This window comes from Eptatretus burgeri, chromosome 1, assembly GCF_056783735.1.
Source record: "Eptatretus burgeri isolate ZD-2024b chromosome 1, Ebu_testis_v1, whole genome shotgun sequence".
In the NCBI taxonomy this organism is placed as follows: domain Eukaryota; kingdom Metazoa; phylum Chordata; class Myxini; order Myxiniformes; family Myxinidae; genus Eptatretus; species Eptatretus burgeri.
The window spans coordinates 75,204,735-75,231,384 of NC_140961.1; the positions used below are offsets into that span (position 1 = coordinate 75,204,735).

The 26,650-nt window shown below is 44.5% G+C and overlaps 1 protein-coding gene across 3 annotated transcripts in view; it reads right to left on the minus strand.

Annotated features, from left to right (window-relative positions):
- The window catches only part of LOC147034769 (uncharacterized), a 101,965-nt gene that overhangs the window by 40,607 nt on the left and 34,708 nt on the right, over positions 1-26,650 (minus strand). For all 3 annotated transcript variants that reach the window (XR_015060139.1, XM_085888587.1, XM_085888580.1), the window contains exon 2: positions 3,679-3,837. Coding sequence is in view for 2 of the 3 variants with exons in the window: in XM_085888587.1 (XP_085744713.1) it covers positions 3,679-3,836 (158 nt within the window). In the remaining variant the exon portion in view is untranslated. The remainder of the gene's footprint in view (positions 1-3,678; positions 3,838-26,650) is intronic.

The following is a 26,650-nucleotide window of genomic DNA, read 5'->3' on the forward strand; positions in this document are numbered from 1 at the left end:
CATCAAAATAAAGAAAAGATTCGTGTTGAGAATTAACAAGAGAAAACAATAATGCAAGCTCAAATAAATAGTTTCTGGATAGGATGATGAATTTTTTAAAATTATATAATATTCCTGGTCTTGTGTCTGTGAAGGACAAGAGGATATCTTGAATGGTGAATGCTTCATTGAAAACTCCTTCAAATTCATTTTCCCCTCGTGGAAATGTTTTTAGCAAAGTGCGTGCTTGATCAGATATTAGTTTCTATGTTTAAATTTGTCGACTGTACAAAAATATCAATTAGTGAGAACAATCTCACTAACTGACAATGCCATTGGAGATATGGATCACTGAAGTGTCAGGTATACTGAGCGTGATAGTGATCAACCCATTAGGTGTATAAACTTCAATAATAAGAGGATGAGACGAAGCAGGTGTCACTGGATAAGTGCAAGGAGAGGGACAAATGCATGAGCGGTTATAAACAGTGCATTGGGTGTTTATGTGGGTTATGTTCTGGTTGGTGGTGACAGTCGGGGTCTTTGCTGCTGTAAATGCTTGGAGATGGCTCGTTTAAGAGCATTGGTGGGTAAACTGAGAAAATGGCTAACATGTTTGCAGGATTTGTCAGAGGGTGGGGGATCAGTTGAAGAGTGTTGGTCATGTTTGTTGGGCTTGGGTGGGTGTTCGACAGGTGCATGTGTTGGTGGGTGGTGTGGGTTCCACGAGGGGTGCGGAGTGTGCTGCTGGTGTTGGAAGTGCGGAGGAGGCAGGTGACAGACTGTTTGTGATGGTTGAGGATTACCAATCTCGGTGTAGTGGATGTGGGTGAGAGTGTGGGTGAAGGTGGGGTGGCGGGCTGTCTGAGTAAGGGTACTGCGGTTGAGGTCTCAAACAGGGGTCATCGCGTTGGGGTTGCGGTTGGTGTAATCAATTTTGGAGTGCTGCGGATGCAGGAAGTGATTTGTTGTGCTGAGAGTGTGCACGAGGATTAAAGTGCGGATGATGGGGGCAGTGACGCATGTGTGAATGACAGTGGGCATCAAGTGGGGATGGGAGAGAGGGTGGCTAGAGACATCGTTTTTGTTGGGGATGAGGGTATTGAATACATGGAATTTTGTCACAAGGATACGAAAATAAAGTTTTACGTTGTTTTTGAGGGGCAGGGGTGGGGAATATTGATGAAATGTTGGATGACGTTTTGTAAGGTTGCGGGCTGGGAACATTGGTGGTCATGATTGCAGGAGTGAGGGAGAAGGGGGCAACAATGTTAGGAGGGTCTGTTCAAAATGTTTGAGGAGGAGGAAGGAGTTTTCAACACTGCATAAGAATAAACAGAGGCAAGTTAAGAAAATAACTCGGCAGGCCAAAAGAGAATATGAAAAGGATATTGCCAAGAATATTAGACACAACAGTGAGTTTTCTTGACCTTTTGTTTGATATACTGATTTCGATATACTGAAGTATAACAGGTTTTTTTTTTTCATTTGAAATCGCCAACTATACTATCAGCCAGACAGACAGCCCTTTGCAGCAGATGTTCAGAACTGTAAAAGCAAAACGTTACATTCTGTTTCAAATAATTTATATTATGTTTATAAAAAGCATTTGCATTCATTTTATACAATATGCTTCTTGGAAAGAATTTTTTTTTTTGAAAGTATAGAATTTTTTAAAGAAACTTTACGAAGTAAAAGATTATACAACTTTGCTTTGTGTAGATATCTGAAATAAAATTCTATAAAATATCTACAGAACTTGCATCATGGAATTGAAAAAGATTTCACAAAAAAATAAAATGAAATAAAATAAAACAAATAAAAGAAAAGTAAAAAAATATAAATAAAAATAAAAAATCTTGAACAATGGCCCTTGTATAATTTCTCTTGAGTTATTATTCTTACAAGGAATGCCTCTTGTCACATCGCTGACAGGTTTAATCAAAATATAACATATTGTACTTCACAAACATATTGCATGTCTATTTGCAAGTGTCAATGAGGATGTTGAATGAACTAGAACACACGAAAAAGTATATTTTATACCACGTAATTGAAGTCAGCGTAGCTGTGGTTGTTGTTTATGTGCCGCTTCCGTATACTGTACTTTTATCTCTTTTTATATAGCTCCAAGAAGTATTACTATATTTACTTTTGTGTGCTCTTCCCGTGTCCTTGGAAAGGTTTGCTGCTTTCATAGAATCATAAATGTTACCGTTGGAATTGCCACATTAGAGCTTGAGGTCCCATTTCTTCTTCAATCTCGGAAACAAGGGCTTGTGAAACAGGCAAAGTAAATGTTATACAAGGAACAAATTTTTCTTCAAAGTCAATAGGTTAGTAGCTTTCCAACCAAGTAAAATGGATTATTACCCTTCCAACGGTATCATTTGTATTATTCTACGACAGCAGACACTCTTTAGACTAAAGCGTTACAGATGGAGAAACACGGCTCTTTCTATATATAAATTTTTTTAAATTATTTTTGGGATTCGCTAGATATCCGTTATTGTTGGGTTTTCCGTGTGTGTGTGTGTGTGTGTGTGTGTGTGTGTGTGTGTGTGTGTGTGTGTGTGTGTGTGTGTGTGTGTGTGTGTGTGTGTGTGTGTGTGTGTGTGTGTGTATGTGTGTGTATGTGTGTGTCTGCAACGCAAGGCTCCACAGCACAAATCAGCAAACCGATTTCGATGAAACTTGGCGAAGGTTGCCATTTGCGCTGGGAGTGTGCGCGTTTGAGTTTCGTTGCTAAGCAACCACCCGTTGCTATGCAGTGGCCGAAAAACCGCGTTTTAAGAACCCAAATGGTAACTGACGTAGCGCGGCTTCTATGATAGGTAGAGCAACTGGACCAATTCCTGCCTATTCCTTGCATCCCCATCTAGTTATCGTGACAGCATAACGTTCCTCTATCTCTCATCTCTAACAAATTATTATTCAGAATGGCAGCCCTCCGAATGCGGAAAGGTGGTGAACCAGGGAATATGTTAAGTGACCTTGACCTCGGAAACCGTCGACGGCGGAGCGTTCAAATTCGGTGTATGGATAGAGTTTAATAACTACTACAAAATTGAACCGCAGCATTTTTCCAGATTCGATCACCAAGGGTGTTGGGGCTGAAATATGCAAAATTCGAAAAAAATACTTTTTCTCGACCTACGTTCACTATTTTCAATACTTGTCCTACAGTTTGGAATGTGGAGAAACGAGACTTCGGAATTAAACACTTCGAGATATTTAGAAAATTTTACTCGAGCCGATTTTTTATTTAGGTTTTATTTTTCAAAATGGTAGTCCTGTGAGGAGTGCCAGTTGGCAAAATACGCAATAGGAAAAATCTTGCCAGGCAGAGGAACAATTGTATATGAACCAATACGTCTTGGCAATGAATCTTCGTTGGTGGATCGGTCAGAATGAAAAGCATCGTATCCAGCGCTTCGATCCGAGCGGATCCCTCGTCGCCTACCGGCTTGTTATTATAGAAACCTCTTCAAAAATGTAGGAGTGAGGACATTGCTGTTGATTTGAGAAAGTGTTGTGACTTTTTTCTTTTCTTTTTTAATCACATTTGATTATTGCATTATTGTAGTACATTTTTGTTTGAAAAGTGATTTCTTAAAACCAATGACGAAAGATGGAAGCACTGTAAACAAAACACTGATAAATGTCAAATAAAAAGGTTTCAAGGAGCTACAGTCATACCTGGGGAAAGGCTTTTTGTTCCAGGATGTTTTTCGGCTGTCAGAGTCTGGCAAAAGGTAACCATCAGCCATTGAACTGGCAGGCATTGCCCAACCCTCGATCTGTTCTGCTGAGAGTTTGGTTGCATGCAATAGCGGTGTCTGTGGTGCTTTTTTCATCCTGAACAACATGGAAAAATACGCCAGTCATCAAGTGACTCGTCAGAAATCCACATTTCATTTAGTGATGGTCATAGAGTTTAGCTTTTGGAAGACCTCACATGTTTGTTTGATCGATGAAATTAAGGTTGCACATATATTCACACATCTATGTTCAAACTATAATAAAACGTGAAACACTTCAAAAATTGTGACAATTGTAACATTCGAATATTTAAAATGAGCTAATGTGTTTATTGGATGCTGTGTATGAAAATGACTCGTACAAAAACGTTTTTGAGATAGCTGATTAACAAAATAGCGATTACCTCCGTCAGCAACGGTGGGTGGAGGTTATGTTTTCACCCGTCTGCGAGCAGGATATTTCAAAAAGTTCTGAACAGATTTAGATGAAATTTGGTGGACAGGTTGGGTGTCTGACAAGGATGAATTAATAAGATTTTGGTGAAGATCCAGACACTAGATTTTTAAAAAGTGATTCTTCACCATTGCAAGATGGGGCTAAAATGATATACAACACGATATCTCAAAAAGTTATGGACGGATTATGACAAAACTAGATGCACGAGTTGGTAAGGTGACAAGAACAAGTGGAGTACATTTTGGTTCGGGTGCAGATCTAGATCCAGCCAATCAGTGCGATCCAAAACATAAACTGGTCAGCCTTGCGGAGGGATGCGCTCTACTGAGTTCAGTTCTAATTTGTGATGTTTTGTTTTATGATCTGTTAGTGAGAACAACATGCAATGGCGATATTTTCAAAATAAGCATGTTATTTCTTGTGTATTTAGACTCATGGAGGAGCTTGTACATAAATCACAAAAGAACCATAACATTTACAGCTATAACCTCCCAATACATTTAGCATTATTTGAGTGATACAACATGCCACTGATATTGTCAATGCTTAAATTGTGAGAAAATGAACTTTGTTGAAGGAATATGATGATGTTGAAAACATGGTTACCTTTTCATTCTGACATTTCGATAACGGTTGTGTTGTTCACCAAGCAGATTATACAATACACGTTGGTTTAAAAAGAAAAGGTTTTGAAAGCATTCCGATTAATTTTTTTTCTGATAGCCTCGAGAAGCATGAAAATATGTAAGGCCAATGAAGAAGATGAAAGTGTGGTAGATATGAAATCAAATATGGCAGTGAACTACTGCACAAGAAGTTAGCAAAACATAATTTCATTTTGTGTGCAGCCTGCGGCTGTTGGTTTGCATCATTGCTGAGAGCACGGCTGTGCTGATAATGTAGTGCCCCCTGCTGATTAGTACAGGAATTTGGAATCTGTTCAAGGTGCCGGCGAATAATCGACTACTCTTTGCAAAGGACACCATGGAATCTTTAACGTCCACCGACTAATGCCGGCAGAAAGGATTCCCGTTTAACATCCATCCAAGAGACAGTACCTGCTGTGTACTGTGAAACAATACAGTACACACGTTGGTGCCTCACCCTGCCTGTGAAACACAGAGGTGGCAGTTTATAACTGGGTCCGAGATTCGTACCCAGGCAAGACAGCTTAGAGGCGAGTATGTTAACAAAAATCCCCACAACTTGTTAGAATTCTGAGCTGCTGCTGATCCACAACAAAGGAGATGAGATGGACCTAAATAATTAGCATCCAATTAGAATTCTCTCCAGTGCTCATAATTTATTCACACAAATCATGAATAAAAGACTCAAGACAACTAAACAACAACCAAACAGTGGCTAGTTTTAGAAGTGGATGCTCAACAATGGATCACAATCATACAATAAATCAACTTCTGCTTAAAATCAAAAGAATATAATTTTCCTTTGTGGATCACATTCATCGATTCTGAAAAAGCCCTCAGCAGTGTGGAGACAAGTGTCATCATACAAGCCTCACATCACCTAAAGGTCAATTCCAGAAACCTCACCATATTAAATAAGGTATACAAGTGAAACAATCACATCAGAAGTGCTTTAAAATAGTGGCAAGATCAAAGAGGTGTGAGAGGGAAACAATCTCACCCAAATTGTGCATTGTTGCTAGGAAAAGTGTTCTCGCAGATAAATTCGGAAAATAGAGAATATTATGTCAATGGAGAAAGAATAAACCAACTACAATTCGTAAAAGACAGTTCGATTTTCAAGCACTGATGAAGAACTCAGAATCATGATTAAAGAGCTCAAGTTGGTGAATCAAAAGATCATCGTAAAATAAAGAAGAGGTTAAAAAAGTAAAACAAAAATTAAGTAAAAAAAGAAATAAAGATTGCTCAGAGGCAAAGTCAGCAAAGGTATACAGCGTTTCCATAATTATTTCCAAGAGTGTATGTGAAGCAACTCCAAGTCAGTTGGCATGATGCCATTTAAAGTCTGGCCTTCATATCAAGTTGTTCAATCAGCTTGTAATTTCTGAGTTCATGCTAATGTACTGACCTTCCAGAAACCAGTGAAAACAAGTACTTGAAGCTGCCAGGAATACATTTGCAAAATCTCTATTTCGCTTTGTTTCAGAACTTCTGGCACTTCGATAAAAACATGATGATGATGAATCAAACCAGGTTGCAGATATCTTTTCAATGGATGAGGGATAAGGCTAAACTTCTTGCCAATTGGTTGTCATTTTAACTTTTGATAACAAGTACCATCTGTCATCCAGCAAACAATGATGCTGTCATCACCACACAAGTCATGACTATAACTAAAGCTGCAAGTAATCATACTATATGTAATTTGAGAAGTGAGTTTGTGGGCTTGTTTATTTGACTTTGATGCATTCCTGCACCACTAAATGGAAGGAGTTGAAAACTGGTGGTTGTATTAGCGGGGTGCACGGGAAGTTTTTCGAGGGTAATGCCTCAGGTGTTCACGGTGGGGGTGGGGGAGAGGGCCCCCAGTTTTCTTTATGTAAATGTACATCGTATAGCACCACCTAGTGGAAGCTGCTATTACAGGATATAAATCATAAATAAGCCTGGTGTTGGCTTAATGGTTAGGGTGGCGGCTTGGGATCCTAGGGTCCTGAGTTCAAGCCCCGTTGGCCACTGAATTAAAATACACCAGGAGGTTGACTCAGCCTGTCATCCTTCGAGGTCGGCAAAATGAGCACCAGTGTACTGGTAAGGGGGACACTGCATCAACGACATAGCCACGTCCCAACCAATGATGCAACCAGCAGCCACAGGCTGCACTCGATAGAGAGAGAGAGAATCATAAATGTGGGGAACAAATGGGTTCTTTGCAATTGCAGATCAAGTCAATACTTCTAAAACCAAAGAATGGGATGGCATTCCTGCTGTTGTGCCTAAAAAGTGGTCTTTCCGATTAAAAAAAAAATTCCATGAAAGAGCAACTTTATAAATGACGCGACTCAGAAGGCTTGGCACGCATAAACATAAACTCCAGGAAACGGCAGTGTTCGGGGCATCATAAAGTATATCATGTGTGGGAGAAAAGGACTGTTACCGAAAATGGCTCCCAAAGCTTCTAAAAACAGCTGAAAATACTTGGAAAGGGCTGTGCCTCTGCACAACAAAATACTTTGAGAATTTTCTTAGCTCACTGAACGGACACCTTCTCGTACTGCAAACTTTTTCCAGGTGGGTCGGGGGGGAGGCCCGAGTGGATGGGCAACACAAACCCCAAACAAATTCCTCCCAGTGAATTGACTGTGTATCTGGTTTGGGTGCTTCTGAACACAGATGAGGACATAACTGAGGTTGGTGAATGTACGGTCAAGTCGGGTCAGATCTGTGACCTGCTACAGGTACCATGTAAACCTGTACTAACCTGTTCCATGGTCGGGTTGGCGGTGACTAAACCGTCTCCCCCTCCAGGTTTTCTGGTGAGGAGGGTGTTTGGATATGGACACCCAGCAGGATTAAAAACAAAACCTGTCAAAGGGCGGAGGAGCTCCTTGTGAGCCAACGGCCATCCATATCTAGTGCCCAACTGTGTCTCCGGACGTCCTCCTGCAGTTGGGTTACTTTTTTATTATGAGGTTGGTGGCAGGATTTGCACTCCGGCCACTGTAAAACCCTTCATTCTGCAAAACACACAAATGCAAAAAAATCTGAAAACCCACTCCGTGGGAGTACCTCCTGTGCAGCTTCCCTTCGCAGGGCAGCTCACCGGATGACGGGATTGGGGGAAAGCCTTCGGGACCCCCAATCTTTGATGAAAGGAGGGAAACCACGGGGTAACCTCCCTGGGTCAGATTGCGGGAGAGTGTGTCGGAGTGGTGCTGAGGTGTCGTCCACCAGACGGCGGTCTCCTTGGGTTAACCTGAGGCGGTCCCTTCGAGTGGGTGCCTGGAATATCCTATCCCTAAGAGAGGATGATCACCCGTCTCTGTTATCATCTGAGCTCAAGCGTTTGGACATGGGTATTGCAGGACTCTCTGAGGTTCGGAGACTGGATTGTGGCGAGATAATGGTGGGTGGTTACACCTACTATTGGTCTGGTCGCTCTGATGGTTACCATACTCAAGAAGTTGCTGTAGCTGTGTCCAATAAGCTGACCCCAATGATAGTTGAGGTAACACCGGTCAACGAGCATATTATGAGACGAAGGATTCGTCACTCCTTAGGTGTCATTTCCCTGGTCTCCGTCTATGCTCCGACTGAGGTGAGTGACCTCATCGTGAAGGACACATTCTACGCCACGCTCGAGTCTGTGGTTGATCAGTGCCCCAGCCGAGATACACTTCTTGTCTTGGGGGATTTCAATGCATCGATTGGAACTGATAGGGATGGTTATGAGACGTGTGTTGGTCCCCATGGGTCAGGAACTATGAATCAGAATAGCACTAAGTTCCTTGACTTTGCAAGAAGTCATGGACTTAGGGTGGCCGGTTCATGGTTTCAGCGCCCACAAGCTCATCGCTGGACTTGGTATTCCAACGCTGGCGGTGTGGCAAAGGAGATTGACCATGTCCTCATTGACGGTCGCTGGAGGATGATCCAGAACTGCAGGGTCTACCGGAGTGCTCAGTTCCTCAATACTGACCACCGGCTTGTTGTAGCAACTCTGAAGTTGCACCTTAAATCCAGGAGAATGGTACCATCCCAGCCTCGGATGGATGTTGGCAAGCTCAAGGATGAGAGAGCAGCCGAGGAGTTTGCGAACAGGCTCAGTGGACATTTGGGGTGTCTGGGTGCTTTGGGGGGTCCTCAAGAGTTATGGATTACCTTCAAGACCACCGTCCTTGATGTTGCCGGTGGATGTCTTGGAACTCACAGTAGGGCAAATAATAATTTTGTCTCTCAAGGGAGACTGGATACCATTGACCAGAGTCGCAGGGCCAGGCTGAATGGCAGAGCTGAGCTGTTCAGGGAGCTGAGGCGTAAAACTGCACGTGCACTAAGGGTGGAAAAGGAGGCCTATGTGCGAGGAATCTGTGAGGGGGTAGAGCATCACCTGTGGACAGGTGATTCTCGTCCCGCTTACAGGGGAATTCGTGCATTGCGTTCATCCAAGCCCATCCCTCGGAGCACTGCAGTTAGAACAGAGAGTGGTAGGCTCTTAGCAGAGGAGTCTGAAGTGAAGGCCCGCTGGGCCAGTTACTTTGAGCGGTTGTACCAGGCGGATCCACCAGCTGTCGAGTTGGACGTCAATGGTGTTACAATCCCTGTTGCTGACCCTCCAATCAATTGTGGTCCACCTTCGCTTGTGGAAACGCGGGCTGCGGTGAACCGGTTGATACAGGGTAAGGCTCCAGGGATCTGTGGCATCCATGCTGAACTTCTCAAGGCTGGTGGAAATGCTGCACTCGTGTCGTTGCATGCAGTTTTGTGCTCTGCCTGGAACACAGGCATCATCCCAACTGATTGGAAGAGGAGCCTTGTTGTCCCTCTCTGGAAAGGGAAGGGTGATCGCCAAGACTGCAACAACTACTGAGGGGCGATGCTGCTCTCAGTGCCGGGAAAGGTCTTTGATCGGATAATTCTTGATTGGGTTCGCCACCATCTGCTTCAGCACCAGCGTCCAGAGCAGTCAGGCTTTACACCAAAGAGGTCAACGATTGACCGTATCCTTGTTCTTCATGTCCTCACCGAACGCAGACAAGAGTTTCGGCAGGGGCTGCTTGCAGCCTATGTTGATCTCTGTAAAGTGTTCGATTCAGTGAATCGGGATGTCCTCTGGAGGATTCTTGGTCTTCGTGGGGTGCCTCCAAGACTGATCGATCTGATGTCTGAACTACTCTGGTACTGAGAGTGCTGTGAAGTGTGGTGGTACCATCTCTGACTTATTTCCAGTTGTTACTGGAGTTCGTCAGGGGTGTGTACTGGCCCCCACACTTTTCAGCACTTGTATGGACCAAATTCTAGGGAGGATGTCGGAGAGATCAAGCTGCGGTGCATCGTTTGGGAATGTCAAGATCTCGGACCTTGATTTCGCAGATGATGCAGTCATCTTTGCGGAGACTTTAGATATCCTTTTGGGGGCCCTCAAAGTGTTGAATGAGGAGTCGGAGCCGCTGGGATTACGGGTTTCTTGGGTCAAAACTAAGATCCAGGCTTTGAATGATATCTTGGATGCTGCTGTCCTGTCTGTGTCTGTTTGTGGTGAGGATGTTGAGGTCATGGAGAGATTCACTTACCTTGGCAGTGATATTCATGTCTCTGCTGGCTGTGAGTCAGATGTCAATAGACGTCTGAGTCGGGCCTGGGGAGTCATGGATTCACTGGATCATGGGGTGTGGCGCTGCTGGTACCTGTGTGGGAGGACGAAAGTCCGAGTCTTCAGGTCCTTGGTGCTTCCAGTCTTGCTCTATGGATGCGAGACTTGGACTCTGACCAAGGATCTGAGAGGGAGACTTAATTTCTTTGGTACCAGGTCTCTTCGGAGAATCCTTGGCTATCGCTGGTCAGATTTTGTGTCCAACGAGCGGTTGCTGAGAGAGACTCGGATGAGATTTGTTACCTGCATGGTCCGTGAGCATCAGTTGCGGCTGTATGGACATGTGGCTCGTTTTCCTGACGCTGATCCTGCCCACCAGATTCTCTCAGCGAGGGAGCCTCGTGAGTGGAGGAGGCCAATGGGCCGACCACGTGCCTCGTGGTTGCAGCAGGTTGACCAGCATCTCAAGGAGATGGGATGGGCCTGGCATCTGCCTGGGGGAAGGCCAGACGGAGGCCCCTGGAGTACCGGCGGAAAGCGGACGCAGCGATGTGCTGTTCTGGCACATGCTCCCATACCTGACCTGGCCCTGTGAATGTACAAGGTAAGTTTAAAATAATGATAGTTACTATCAATTATGTTGGGAAGGGGGTTGGAGGTGGGAGGTATGGGAGCTGAGAGGGCTATTATAAATATATTGCTTGTTTGGTTCTGGAGCAACAACAGAAACACTAGATTCTATCATATATTTTGCTAAAAGTTGAAGTGTGTGTGTTTTTTGTATTTTTAAAATATTGTCTTCCTATAATATCCACTTCGGCCACTCACTTGTATTAACAGGAAATTATAGGAAATAAACACCTCTCAATCTCATTCATGGATATTTCTCATATTTCCGATATTTCTGTGAGCCTGATTTGCATTCAGGAACAGATCAGGTCAGGTATGGGAGCATGTGCCAGAACAGCGCGTCGCTGCGTCCACTTTCCGCCGGTACTCCAGGGGCCTCCGTCTGGCCATCCCCCAGGCAGATGCCAGGCCCATCCCCATCTCCTTGAGATGATGGTCAACCTGCTGCAACCATGAGGCACGTGGTCGGCCCACTGGCCTCCTCCACTCATGAGACTCCCTCGCTGAGAGAATCTGGTGAGCAGGATCAGCGTCAGGAAAACGAGCCACATGTCCATACAGCCGCAGCTGACGCTCACGGACTATGCAGGTAACAAATCTCATCCGAGTCTCTCTCAGCAACCGCTCGTTGGACACAAAATCCGACCAGCGATAGCCAAGGATTCTCCGAAGAGACCTGGTACCAAAGGAATTAAGTCTCCGTCTCAGATCCTTGGTCAAAGTCCAAGTCTCGCACCCATAGAGCAAGACTGGAAGTACCAAGGACCTGAAGACTCGGACTTTCGTCCTCCCGCACAGGTACCGGCAGCGCCACACCCCATGATCCAGTGAATCCATGACTCCCCAGGCCCGACCCAGACGTCTATTGACCTCCGGCTCACAACCTGCGGAGACATGAATATCACTGCCAAGGTAAGTGAATCTATCCACGACCTCAACATCCTCACCACAAACAGACACAGACAGGACAGCAGCATCCAAGATGTCACCGAAAGCCTGGATCTTTGTTTTGACCCAAGAAATCCGTAATCCCAACGGCTCCGACTCCTCATTGAGCACCTCGAGGGCCCCCAAGAGGGATGTCTAAAGTCTCCGCAAAGATGACTGCATCATCTGCAAAATCAAGGTCCGAGATCTTGACATTGCCAAACGATGCACCGCAACTTGATCTCTCCGACATCCTCCCAAAAATCCAGTCCATACAAGTGCTGAAAAGTGTGAGGCAAGTACACATCCCTGACGAACTCCAGTAACAACTGGAAATAAGTCAGAGGCGGTACCACCACACTTCACAGCACTCTCAGTACCAGAGTAGAGTTCAGACATCAGATCGATCAGTTTCGGTGGCACCCCACGAAGACCAAGAATCCTCCAGAGGACATCCCGATTCACTGAATCGAACGCTTTACAGAGATCAACATAGGCTGCAAGCAGCCCCTGCCGAAACTCTCGTCTGCGTTCGGTGAGGACACGAAGTGCAAGGATACGGTCAATCGTTGACCTCTTTGGTGTAAAGCCTGACTGCTCTGGACGCTGGTGCTCAAGCAGATGGTGGCGAACCCTATTAAGAATTATCCGAGCAAAGACCTTGCCTGGCACTGAGAGCAGCGTCACCCCTCGGTAGTTGTTGCAGTCTTGGCGATCACCCTTCCCTTTCCAGAGAGGGACAACAAGGCCCCTCTTCCAGTCAGTTGGGATGATGCCTGTGTTCCAGGCAGAGCACAAAACTGCATGCAACGACGCGAGTGCAGCATTTCCACCAGCCTTGAGAAGTTCGGCATGGATGCCACAGATCCCTGGAGCTTTGCCCCGTTTCAACTGGTTCACCGCAGCCCGTGTTTCCACAAGCGATGGTGGACCACAGTTGATTCGAGGGTCAGCAACAGGGATTGTAACACCCTTGACGTCCAACTCGACAGCTGGGGGATCAGCCTGGTACAACCGCTCGAAGTAACCGGCCCAGCGGGCCTTCACTTCAGACTCCTCTGTCAGAGAGCCTACCACTCTCTGCTCGAACTGCAGTGCTCCGAGGGATGGGCTTGGATGAACGTAATGCGCGAATTCCCCTGTAAGCGGGACGAGAATCACCTGTCCACAGGTGATGCTCTACCCCTCACAGATTCCTCGCACATAGGCCTCCTTGTCCACCCTCAGTGCACGTACAGTTTTACGCCTCAGCTCCCTGAACAGCTCAGCTCTGCCATTCAGCCTGGCCCTGCGACTCTGGTCAATGGTATCCAGTGTCCCTTGAGAGACAAAATTCTTCTTTGCCCTGCGGTGAACTCCAAGGCATCCACCGGCAACATCAAGGACGGTGGTCTTGAAGGTGTTCCACAACTCTTCAGGACCCCCAAAGCACCCAGACCCCCAAGTGTCCACTCAGCCTGTTCGCAAACTCCTCAGCTACTCTCTCATCCCTGAGCTTGGCAACATCCAGCCTAGGCTGGGATGGTACCATTCTCCAGGATTTAAGGTGCAGCTTTAGAGTTGCTACAACAAGCCTGTGGTCAGTATTGAGGAACTGAGCACTCCGGTAGACCCTGCAGTTCTGGATCATCCTCCAACGACCGTCAATGAGGACATGGTCAATCTCCTTTGCCACACCGCCAGCGTTGGAATACCAAGTCCAGCGATGAGCTTGCGGGCGCTGAAACCATGAACCAGCCACCCTAAGTCCATGACTTCTTGCAAAGTCAAGGAACTTAGTGCTATTCTGGTTCATAGTTCCTGACCCATGGGGACCAACACACACCTCATAACCATCCCTATCAGTTCCAGTCGATGCATTGAAATCCCCCAAGACTAGAAGTGTATCTCGTCTGGGCACTGATCAACCACAGACTCGAGTGTGGCGTAGAATGTGTCCTTCACGGTAAGATCACTCGCCTCAGTCGGAGCATAAATAGAGACCAGGGAAATGACACCTAAGGAGTGACGAATCCTTAATCTCATAATACGCTCGTTGACCGGTGTTACCTCAATTATCATTGGGGTCAGCTTATTGGACACAGCTACAGCAACTCCTTGGGTATGGTCACCATCAGAGCGACCAGACCAATAGTAGGTGTAACCACCCACCATTATCTCGCCGCAATCCGGTCTCCGAACCTCAGAGAGAGCTGCAATCCCGATGTCCAAACGCTTGAGCTCAGATGATAACAGAGACAGGTGATCATCCTCTCTTAGGGATAGGACATTCCAGGCACCCACCCGAAGGGACCGCCTCAGGTTAACCCAAGGAGACCGCCGTCTGGTGGACGACACCTCAGCACCACTCCGACACACTCTCCCGCAATCTGACCCAGGGATGTTACCCCGTGGTTTCCCTCCTATCAAAGATTGGGGGTCCCGAAGAAGGCTTTGCCCCAATCCCATCATCCGGTGAGCTGCCCTGCGAAGGGAAGCTGCACAGGAGGTACTCCCACGGAGTGGGTTTTCAGATTTTTTTGCGTTTTTGCGTTTTGCGGAATGAAGCGTTTTACGGTGGCTGGAGTGCAAATCCTGCCACCAACCTCCTAATAAGAAGTAACCCAACTGCAGGAGGACGTCCGCAGACACAGTTGGGCACTAGATATGGATGGCCGTTGGCTCACAAGGAGCTCCTCCGCCCTTTGAACAGATCATGGTTAACAATCTTGAAATTGCCACTCTTTCATTTAAATGCTGAAAATTATGTTTAAAAGACGATTTGAATGAGATTTTGCGCTGGCATCGGCACACACACACGTGATTTCAAAAGTTCTGTGTTGTCTTTTATTTGGCTGAAAGCTTGCTCCTGTGGTGCCTCATTACTGCCCAAAAATGGAAGAACACAGTACTTACTGCATGTCCAATTTTGCTTGTTCAATAACCACCTCGTGTGGAGTTTTCTGTGTTATTGAGTCCACATATTCAAGGAACTATGCTTCTGAGAGCTGACATAACTTATATGGAGAGACAGAAGAGATACTGGAGATGCAATTTCATGTAAAAGCTGAAATTCTAAGAAAATGGATATTATCTAATGTGTTCTTCCATTTTTGGGCAGTGTACAGAGAGAGAGAGAGAGAGAGAGGTGCTGGCCCTTGCAACTGTCATCCTTTTAGTAACTTTTTTTTTTTAAATACCAAAATGTTTTAAATTTTTATTTTAATCGATGAACTACTCTTCAAAAATTTTCAAAGATGGTGCTCTTCTCGTGTGATTGTAGGCACTCTCACTCAACTGCTGATCTCTTCTCTCATTACAAACCACTTTTTCATGGTTTTGGACCGCAGTGGAGAAGTTAGCATCACAGCATAACGTTCATTATTCTGGGATATCCAGTTCAAATCCCATATGTTGTGTTGATTTTTACAAGTGTTGTTTAATATCATCTTACATTTAACATCTGAACTCGTACACACTCCTGCATTATCATCAGAATGCAAAAAAAAAAAAAAAAACCCCCAAGGATTTCTGGAATTACAAGAAGCTACCAACTTGTGTGCGCGATTATAAAAAAGCAACAAATTTAGCATTTCATCCACCGACCTGGAGATGATGATCCCCACCTTTTACTGGCAATACCCAGCGTTTTAGACTCCACCATTATCAGGAATGTGAGATGGGATGCAGATGGGATGCAGATGCAACACCGTACAGTTGAAAACTATGCATCATTTGTTCATCCTTGTCTCACTATAATGGCTTTATTGTGAAAGTGACAAGTCCTTTGATTGCATTTAGAAATGGTAAAGCTGAGGCACATAACACAAGCTGCAACTGAGGGAATAAAAAAGTTAAATGTACCAAAGTCTGTCTTTTGAATTGATTTGTTACAGAGACAAGCAAACAGACTCCACATTTGCATTATTCATTAAAAAGATCATTTTACATTTTAGCACCTTCAGAGATGGCTTTCATTCACATATTCCTCCTGCATTCATTAGTTTCATTGGCCCCGTCTAACAATTTACTTACGAAACATTTACCTCCCAGTAAGTATTTAAATAGGTGTACATTAGCATTCACATTTTCTTTTCATCCATTATTCCTGTAATGTGCACCAGTATGCCTTCATGGTCACCAAGGCTCATGAAGGGGCTTAATCCTGTTTTTCACTGTTATTGCCAATGAGGGCCTGAAGCTATGACGCTGAAAATACTGTACAACAAATTATTATTCAGAAGAATGGATTATTTTCACAGACGATGCATTTTTAAACAGCAATGATATCCACATATTCACAAGTTGGGTTTTATGCAAATATTATTTTATATATGGAGTATATGTGATATATATTTGATTATATACATATACATATTTGATAGACTGAATTGTAAATAATTATGCAAAAAGAGAAAAAACTGGGTATAAAATACAAAAGACATTAATCGCATCTAATGTAAAAATGAAATGCTCCAGAGTACAGTACAGTCAGGTGTTGATATTGTACACTGCGATTGGTTGTCATGGAAGCGATGAGAAAGTGCCACATCTGCAAGGACTATAAAAGTATCAGCAGTGCTAACACTGCAATGTGGTGAATAGTATAACTTCTAAGAAGGAAATATCTGATGGCAAGCATATAGAAATCAGTCGTAGCTTGTAAAGGCTACTTTAAGCAGCAGATTGCAGTCCGACTTCATGTTTTATCAGCAGGAGCTATATGCAAGACTCTAAGGAAGGTATGTGAAAATTATACTGTTGACAATAGAAGTGGTTGAGGATGAAAGCCCAAACACTCCACAAGTAATGGTAAGTGCCTCATGGTGCTGACAGAATGGTCTCGATGTAAGCACACTCACATCGAAACAGTCGAGCCTGGGTTTGAATTCAGACCCAGCTATAAACTGTCACCCGGGTGTTTCATCAATGTGTGTGCCCTCCCTTGGATGAACATTACACTGGGTGTCCCATCTGCCGGCACTAGTTGGTGGACGTAAAAGATCCCACGCTGTCCTTCACAAAGAGGATGTGAGCCATCACCAGCACCCTGATCAAATTTCAAATTCCTGCCCTAACCAAAAGAGGGCATTGCATCAGCAGCACAGCCATGCCCTCAGCCAATGATGTCCCTCGGATGGAGGACACAGTCTTGTGTTCATATGGAGCACACAGCCCTGTGCTGCACACAAACTGAGAAGAAGAAGAATAAGAACCTCAGGGAATGTTCTCTACATGAGACTATTCAGTGGAGATCTTGTGAATTACTTTGCTGAAAGTACGAGTGTGTATTTTTTTTTCAAGAACAGCAACACACAGAAAGTGGGCTCAGAGAGGCAAAGTCAGCAAAGGTTTTCCCTCGACCTTGATATTTAACCCTTGATCCCTGATCAAGATCCTTTTATCTTTGACCAGTGTCCTTTGATACAATTGATTGCTTTATAATCCTCCATCCACCCACATTTTCTTATTTTGCTCAAACGAAGGGCAGATGCTTGACGTCAGCAAAACTGTTTCCAACAGTGATAAAGCCAGTTGTTTATCTTGAATGCCCATGCAGACTGACCCTGGAGCCTTCACAGAGATGTATGTGTACATTGTATCCCTTGCAATGAAATACTACTTTTAAAGATATGACATTTTCATATTATTTTCAATTTCACATCGGTTTATGGGGGTTGTTGCGATTCAACATAAAAGATAGATCAACAAAAGAAAGCTGAAAGTTCAGTTGAAATTGAAATTGTTCAACAATGAGTCACACACCATCATCATCATCTGTCATTCACACTCATCAAGCAACAAACTTCAAAAGCTTAAACATCACAAAGATGGCTGATTTTGCAGGGAAGTAAACTTGAAGCATTTTGAAGATGAATTGCATGCTTTTCTCCCTCAATACTAAATTTTTTAACAAGATTATATCGGCGATTGGAAATTTATTCTTCTTCCTCCATCTTCTTTCCTGAGCTGCACTTTCAACACATATGAGCACAAAATCAAATCACGACCATGATGTACGAGCATGTATAACTAACTACACTGAATGAACAGAGTAATAACTAGAACGGCATTCGGTACAGCGCATACCTCCACTGGCCTGAACAGTTTACGTTTTGAACCCCACTGATTGGCTGGATCTGGATCCAGACCTGAAGCAAATTCAAATTGGCTTGTTCTTATCACCTACCTCACTTGTCCACCAAGTTTTGTCATAATGTGTCCACAACGTTTAGAAATACTGTGCTATTTATAATTTTAGGCCCCATCTCTCAATGGTGATCTTCAGCAAAATCGAATCAATTAGTCCTTATCACACACCAAACCTATCCACCAAGTTTTCGCCTAATACGTCGATTGCTTTTTGAGATGTCATGCTGCATATCGTTTTTGGCCCCATCTCTCAATGGTGAAGAAGCACTAACAATTGTAAATATATATATATATATATATACATATACATATATATACATATATATATATACATACACATATATATACATACATACATATATATATATATACATACATACATATATATATATATATATATATATACATACATATATATATATACATACATACATATATATATATATATATACATACATACATATATATATATACATACATACATATATATATATATACATACATATATATATATATATATATATTTATATATATATATACATACATATATATATATATATATACATATATATTGTTGCGGTATTCGCGCCCGCTGGCGTGCTGACGGCCACGTAACTCGAATCGCGGCACGTCGCCCACCGGACGGACAATCCAGTCGTGACCCTCTCGGACTAACGCCGGGAACCAGTCACGGGTGGACCTTTCGGTCTCACCGCGATCGAGCCAATCAGCCCCCGCGTGGGATAGGGTTGCTCGCCAAATTCGACCTACCTAAGTACCCACGCGGAGGGTAGACCGGGCGATCGCACCTCGCCGCAGGTCGACTTCGGACACGGGCCACTTAAGCGACCCGTTCCGTACTATCAGAATAACCGAGCGGTGTTATCGTCGACCTCGACGGTTCGATTAATTATCGGGCGTATTCAGCCCACTACCAACCCTTTACGTGAAGCAAGATGAGGATTCAATGGGAGAAATGACGAAGCGAAGCGGGAAACAGTTCAACACAAAAGCACATTTATTCGCGGCACACGGGAAGCACACATATACAATTCCACCAAAAGCACACAGAAAAAACACAATTCCATTTACACAAAAAGCAAATATAAAAGCGAAAACACAATACAGAGCTAATACCGACTACCGAGCACACGGCAACACTTATACAATTCTACCTCACAGACGGCGCCGACAACACATACCCAAAACCAAGGAAAAGAATACCCCCAAGAATGAGGCGGGCCTGAGGCCGAGACCGGGTCGCGCCTACCCGTCTGGTGATGAGACGCGGAGCGGCGATGGCGCCCCAACTCCGCGGACCTCGCGGGCAGTGTCTGGCAGGGGGTGGGAAAGGGGCCCCCTTGGTCGCACTATCTCAGCGCGGGGGGAAACAGGAGGGGGTTGCTGATGCTCGGGGTATAGAGGATCTTTATTATGTGCGACGAGCGTCTCCACCTCGGCCAGGTCGCGCTGTCGGCCTCCCTCGGGTGCAGCTTCCTGCACGACGCGAGCACCCCCTCGTCTGGTGTCGCCGCCTTTCCACAGCTCCGTCCCCTCCGTTCCGACTCCAACGCACACGACGAGCAGCTCCACCGCCCGCGAAGTCTTGACTCTCTGCTTCCGACTCTCCGACTCTCCGACTCTCCTACTCTCCGCCTCTCCGCCTCTGGACTCTCCCGGCTCTCCTCTTCTCTGGACTCTCCGACTCTCCGCCTCTTCTCCTCTGACTGACGAACACGGTCCTTTTATCCCCCTGTAGCTTCGCCTTTGACCCCCTCCCTTTGACCTTTCACCTCGCTCCCCATTGGCCCGAGAAAAAGTGGGCGTGAAGGCTTTTTGATCCACAAATTTGCATATATCGATCGTCCTGGAGGCGGGGCCAAATCGCCCCTCGCTCACCGATTGGACGGCAAAAAGTGGGCGTGTGTCGTTTTTGATCCGTTTTTGAAGCACAAAATCCGTGATTTTGTACACGCTGTTCGACGCGCGCTCTGCACGAGTCCAACACCGGTACCCACAGCGGCGCAAGAACGGTGGCGATGCTACGGTTGCGAGGTGTGACGGGAAGGTCGTGGCGGTTGTGGTGAAGCGGCGTTGTGGTTGGTGGTTGATGTTGTGGTTGTGGTGGTAATCATGGCGGTTGGTCCAAAATAAAGATAGTAAAAGAAAAACGGCTATCCTGAAGAGTCGCAGCACGCATAAATGACATGTATTCCCACTAGACAACGGGTTTGGGCCTAACTACACATGCACTTACCGAGATACCTCACCTAAGGGACCTGAATGGTGGTTTGCGAATTTGGTAACCACAACAATATATATATATAAATATATACACACACACACACACACACACACACACACACACACACACACACACACACACACACACACACACACACACACACACACACACACACGAGGTGTGTTCAAAAAGTATCCAACCTGAATTTTTCATGCGTAAACAAATGAAGCAAGGGAGGCGTGGTTTGGTGCACTTATGTAGGCGATCCTAATCCGTATGCATGAATATTTTCCCGCCTGCAGAAGCTGTCAGTCACCGACAGACCGCCGATGAGTGAGTTAGTGTAAGTGAGCGCCGTCGGATTTTCGTTTTTTGACAAAATGACGGCTCACTGTAGTCTCATCGCCAGTGATCACTGTGTTGAAGTTGGGATCGCTGTTCACAGTCTCCAGCATGTCCTGTGCGATCTCCAAACGGAGTTGCTTCTGCTCGATCGTTAGCAGCTTTGGCACGAACTTCGCTGAGATTCTCCTTAAGCCCAAATCCTCAGTCACAATGGAATGAACGGATCCAATGCTGACGCCCGCCTCATCTGCAAGTTCTCTGATCGTGATTCAACGATCCTGCATCAGCAGGGTCCTCACTTGGTAAATGACGATCTCATTTCAGGATGTTGGGGGCCTACCAGAACATGCTTCACTTTCCACTGATGTGCGACCATCTTTGAAGCTGTTGTACCACTCATTTATCTGTGTGGTGCCCATTGCTTCGTTCCCGAAGGCCTGTTGAATCTTGCGGATCGTTTCCACTTGGGAATCGCCAAGCTTTACACAAAATTTGATGCAGTAGCGTTGTTCAAGTTTTTCCGTCATTTTGTCAAAAACGAAAATCCGACGGCGCTCACTTACACTTCCTCACTCATCGGCGGTCTGTCGGCGACTGACAGCTTATGCAGGCGGGAAAATATTCACACATACAGATTAGGATCGCCTACATACGTGCACCAAACCACTAGTCCAAGAGCATTAGGGTTTAACCTGGACATTTTTGGTAACAAGCTGATTTTTTCAGGAAAGGTCCAGGAATGTGTGTGAAACAACATACTAAAAGTCCTCATGAATCCTCCTTGAGCGTTTTCCGCAATCCAAGATGGCGTCCAAAATGGCCGCCATTTCATGTTTTTCTCTTAACTTTGCAAGTGGGTTTCCCCAAAACGCACTTTAGATGTCTAAATATATGTTTTGAAGTACAAGGAACTCAATAGAATACATTATAAGAGATGTAGAAGCACACAAGTCCCAATGCCATCACATGATTCTGCAATTTCTATAACACATCACAATCACAGTACTCTATAGCATGTTTACATATTGATACCTGTGAAGTTAAATTATGGATGAATCAACTCATTGTGGGGTGCCAGAATGTCTGGTAGGAATTGTATTGGGCAGAGAAAATCTCGCAAGGAAACCCGAGAGGAAAATGATGATGATAGTGGCTACTCCACAGAAATTCAATGCCATGTAATATGTGACTTGAAGACTAACTTATTTTGTTATCCCTAGATGTGCACTGCACTTGTACTGTCACAGCCTGGTAATATATTTTATCTCCTATGACAACCAGGGATGACATCTCATAGCACTTTGTATCCAATGGAAAAGGCACTTTAAAATGTCTGCTATTATTAATAATGAATGTATACTAGCATATCACAATATAGGAATGACATGACACACACAAAAAAGGAACCTTTTATACAAATACAGCATACATGTACCAATAGGAAGGAGTGTCATACACTCTCTGATTTCTATCATACTATAATTCTTTTCATCTGCATGAAACAAATAAAATGATTCAATACAATGTTTTAGGTGTAACGATAGACTACTCCACAGAAATTCCCTGTCAAGTGATATTACACAGTACTGTGTAGTACATGCATGAAGACACAAATTTTGATCATGCATTTAGTCTGGGTACCAAAAATAATAGTTTTACTTCCTTAATGATAACGGAATGTTTCAAATAGAACTCACCTCATGGTAGACATCAACTGCATTTTGTTGGTAAAAAAGGTTAGCACCAAGTTTTCAATTTCCGAGCTTTAGGTGACGAAAATAGACCATATGGCAAATTTATGTCGCCCTGTCTGTTTAGCATCAAACTGATGGTACAATGTTTCCCTCGTAATGTCATAAGTGATTAAGGGCACACTTCTAGACTTTAACATTCAAATTGATTTGAATACTGTATGCACAGCAACCACATTTATAATTGAAATGTTTGTTGAATATTTTCAGGATGAAATATCACAGTTAATTAATTAATGATAAATATTTAAACAATTTTGAGATAAAATTGTTAATGACGGCCATTTTGGACACCATTTTGGATTTTTGGAAGAACTCAAGAGGTCTTATTGGTACTTTCATGCTTCAGCATCTCTTAAGATGTATTCTAATGAGTTCCTCATACTTCAAAACATATATGTAGACATTTAAAGTGTGTTTTTGGGAAACCTGCTTGCAAAGTTATGAGAAAAACAGAAGAGGCGGCCATTTTGGACGCAATCTTGGATTGCGGAAAACGCTCAAGGAGGATTTATGAGCACTTTTAGTATGTTATTCTAGACATATTCCTGGACCTATCCTGAAAAAATCAGCTTGTTACCAAAAATGTCCAGGTTAGGGCCTATTTTGACCTAATGCTCTTGGACTACACGCCTCCCTAGCTTCACTTGTTTACGCACGAAAAATTAAGATTAGATATATATATATATATATATATATATATATATATATATATATATATATATATATATATATATATATATATATACACACAAGGTGTGTTCAAAAAGTATATATATATATATATATATATATATATATACAGTATATATATATATACAGTATATATATACAGTATATACATTTATATACATACATGTTGTTGTTCGTCTTTCGGCTGCTCCCGTTTGGGGTCGCCACATCGGATCATCCGTTATGATCCGCATACTGATTTGGCAAAGGTTTTACGCCGGATGCCCTTCCTGACGCAACCCTGGTCGCCTCTAACGACACAGGGATAAGGATTGGGTTTCGCCATGATTCCGGGCTGCCCTACACCCTCTCATTGCGTGGCCCAGTGCAGAGCTCCCATCCTCAAGCGATCCTCAAACCCAAGCCTCCGGGTACCCGGATTACAGGTGCACACCACTACACCCGGATATATATATATATATATATATATATATATATATATATATATATATATATATATATATATATATATATTGTTGCGAATTTGTGCCCGCCGGCGTGCGGACGGCCACGTCACTCGAATCGTGACCGCGTAGCCCACCGGACAGACAATTCAGTCGCGCCCCTCCAGGAACTATCGCCCGGAGCCAGTCACTGGTGGGCCTTTTGACCTCACCACAATTTTGCCAATCGGCCACCCGCGTAGGATAGGGTTGTTTGCCAAGCTCGACCTACCTAAGTACCCACGCGGATGGTAAACCGGGCGATCGTACCTCGCCGCAGGTCGACTCCGGACACGAGCCGCTTGGGCGACCCGTTCCATACTATCGGGATAACCGAGCGGTGTTATCGTCGACCTCGACGGTTCAGATTATTCACCGGGCGTTTTGCACCCACGATGAACCCTTTCCGTGAAGCAGGATGGAGGGTCAATAAAGAAAAGACGAAGCGAAACGGGAAGACAGTTCACACAAACACATTTATTTCACGGCACACGGAAAGCACATATATACAGCCATACAGTTAAAATGCACATAAAGCAACAAAAACAAAAGCAACAACGACACAGAGTTACTACCGACTTCGCGCACACACGGTAACACTTATACAGTTCTACTTTACAGACGGCGCCAACACACGTTTACTCAAAAGCAAAGGAAAGAAGCCACCCTCATAGACAAGGGGGCAGACAGGCCTGTAGGCCAATTGTGCGCGTGACCTGGAGGAGCGGCCAGGTCCGCGAGACCGGGGGGGGGGGGTCCTACCCGCGTCCTCATGACGCGTTGGCGGGCGAGCCGCAGATGTGGCTGCGTGGCTGTGCCCCGACTCCGTGCTCCTTGGCGGAATTCGTTGGCACGACGTTTGGAGTGGGGTGGGAACGGGGCCCCCTTTTGCACTATCTCAGCGCGGGGGAGAGGGGAATTGTTGATGCCCTGGGGGAGAATGGCTGGCTGGCTTGGGTCCCGCGACGAGCGATCCCACACCGCGACCTCGTCGCCGACCGCCGTCCTTCTCGCCTCGGACCCGAGCTCCTTTGCGTCTTCCCGCAACTCTTCTCAGCCGACTCCAGAACCCAACTCGATGACACTCTCCTCAGCTGACTGCAGAACCCAACTCTCTGCCACACCGATCACTTCGCCACCCGACTCGACTTGACTGACTTCATTCGCCTTGCGCTCGCCTTCTTATAGGCCGGCAGGAGCAGCTAATATGCAAATATTCGGATCAGGATGACCTCGGGGGCGGAGCAAAGGGGGCGTGAATCTCCCCTGATCCTAGAATTTGCATATATCGATTTCACACACACGCACCTGGAGGCGCGGCCAAGCCGCCCCGCGCTTGCTAATTGGACGGGGGAAAAGTGGGCATGTTGCGTTCTTGTGTATATATATATATATATATATATATATATATATATATATATATATATATATATATATATATATATATATATATATATATATATATATATATATATATATATATATATATATATATATATATATAGTATCCAGTTCCATATCTGAATCTTCACCAAAATCTAATCACTTCGTCCTTATCACACAGCCAACCTGTCCACCAAATTTTGTCCGAAACTGTCATTCACGTGAGACATCCTACTTACTGACAAACAGACAAGATGAAAACAACCTCCATCCAACTTCGGTGGCAGACGTAACGAGCAGTTCAATTCAAGTCTATGACAACAAGATCCCCCACCTTTTGGGTGGTATGAGGAATAGATCTGTGTAATATGAAAGCAAAATATTGAACTGTTTTTTTTAATATCCTGTACACAATCCAAGTTATCGAGATGGTTGCCATGGTAACATAATTCAGCCAATCACAGCCATGATCTAAACAGGTTCAGATAATGTCATGAGGAATAGTTACCTGCAATATGAAAGATATATGTTCAGTTTTATAAAACATAGCATCCACAGAAGTTCATGGACAGACGATTGGTCGGCCGGACAGTGCTCATTTTAATGTCCCCCATCTCCAATCTTGAAGTATGGGTGGGGGACAAAAACAGGAGGTACTGAGGAAGCCAGAGAGCAGGCTTATTCAGTCTGAGGTATGTATATTTTTCTTGCTTAAGTAGAGCAGGCCGTCAGGATGGTCTGGAGGTATGCACACTTGCTACCGAGCTGACAAGCCTGGGTATGAATCCTGATCCAGTTATAAATTGTCATCTCAGCATTCCACATGCAGGGTGATTCAACAGAGTGTGTGTGTGTGTGTGTGTGTGTGTGTGTGTGTGTGTGTGTGTGTGTGTGTGTGTGTGTGTGTGTGTGTGTGTGTGTGTGTGTGTGTGTGTGTGTGTGTGTGTGTGTGTGTGTGTGTGTGTGTGTGTGTGTGTGTCGTCCATCGGATGGACGTTAAACTGGGCATCTCGTCTGCTGACATTAGTTTGTGGACGTTAAAGATCCCACTGTGTTCTTCGTCAAGAGTAGACGAGCCATCATCGGCACCATGGCCAAATGACAAATTCCTGCCATGACTTCCTGTGTCAGACTGGCAGCCCATCCAAGATTGTAACCTCAGCCAATAAACTGTTTTGGCAGGACCGACACTATTATAGAGCAAGATACATGATTGAATTGTGCCAGTAATTTTGGTTCAAAAATTTTGGTTACAAAACCTAGAAGTTTCAAACATGGTCTTATGCCGAGTTGAAGACCACTCTGAAGGAGCACTCCAAAGCAAAAATGATCATTGTTGAAGGTTTTACGTTTTGGACTGCCATCCAGGGAGAGTGGGAGTCCATGTCAAATTTAATTGTGCGTTTCAAGAAGTGAGCTTCATGTTTGTTCAGTGACATCCAAAACGAAGCCCGAAGAGACAATCTGGTGTCGGTGTCTGGCCTGCACTCAAAGATGGCCAAAACACAGACATTTTTTTCTCAAAAGAAAAATTGACATTTGAGGATACAAAAACGAAGCGTGTCAGATGAACCAGCAGAAAAGACAAAGGAGTTCTTTTAATCCTGACAAATCTCATACTC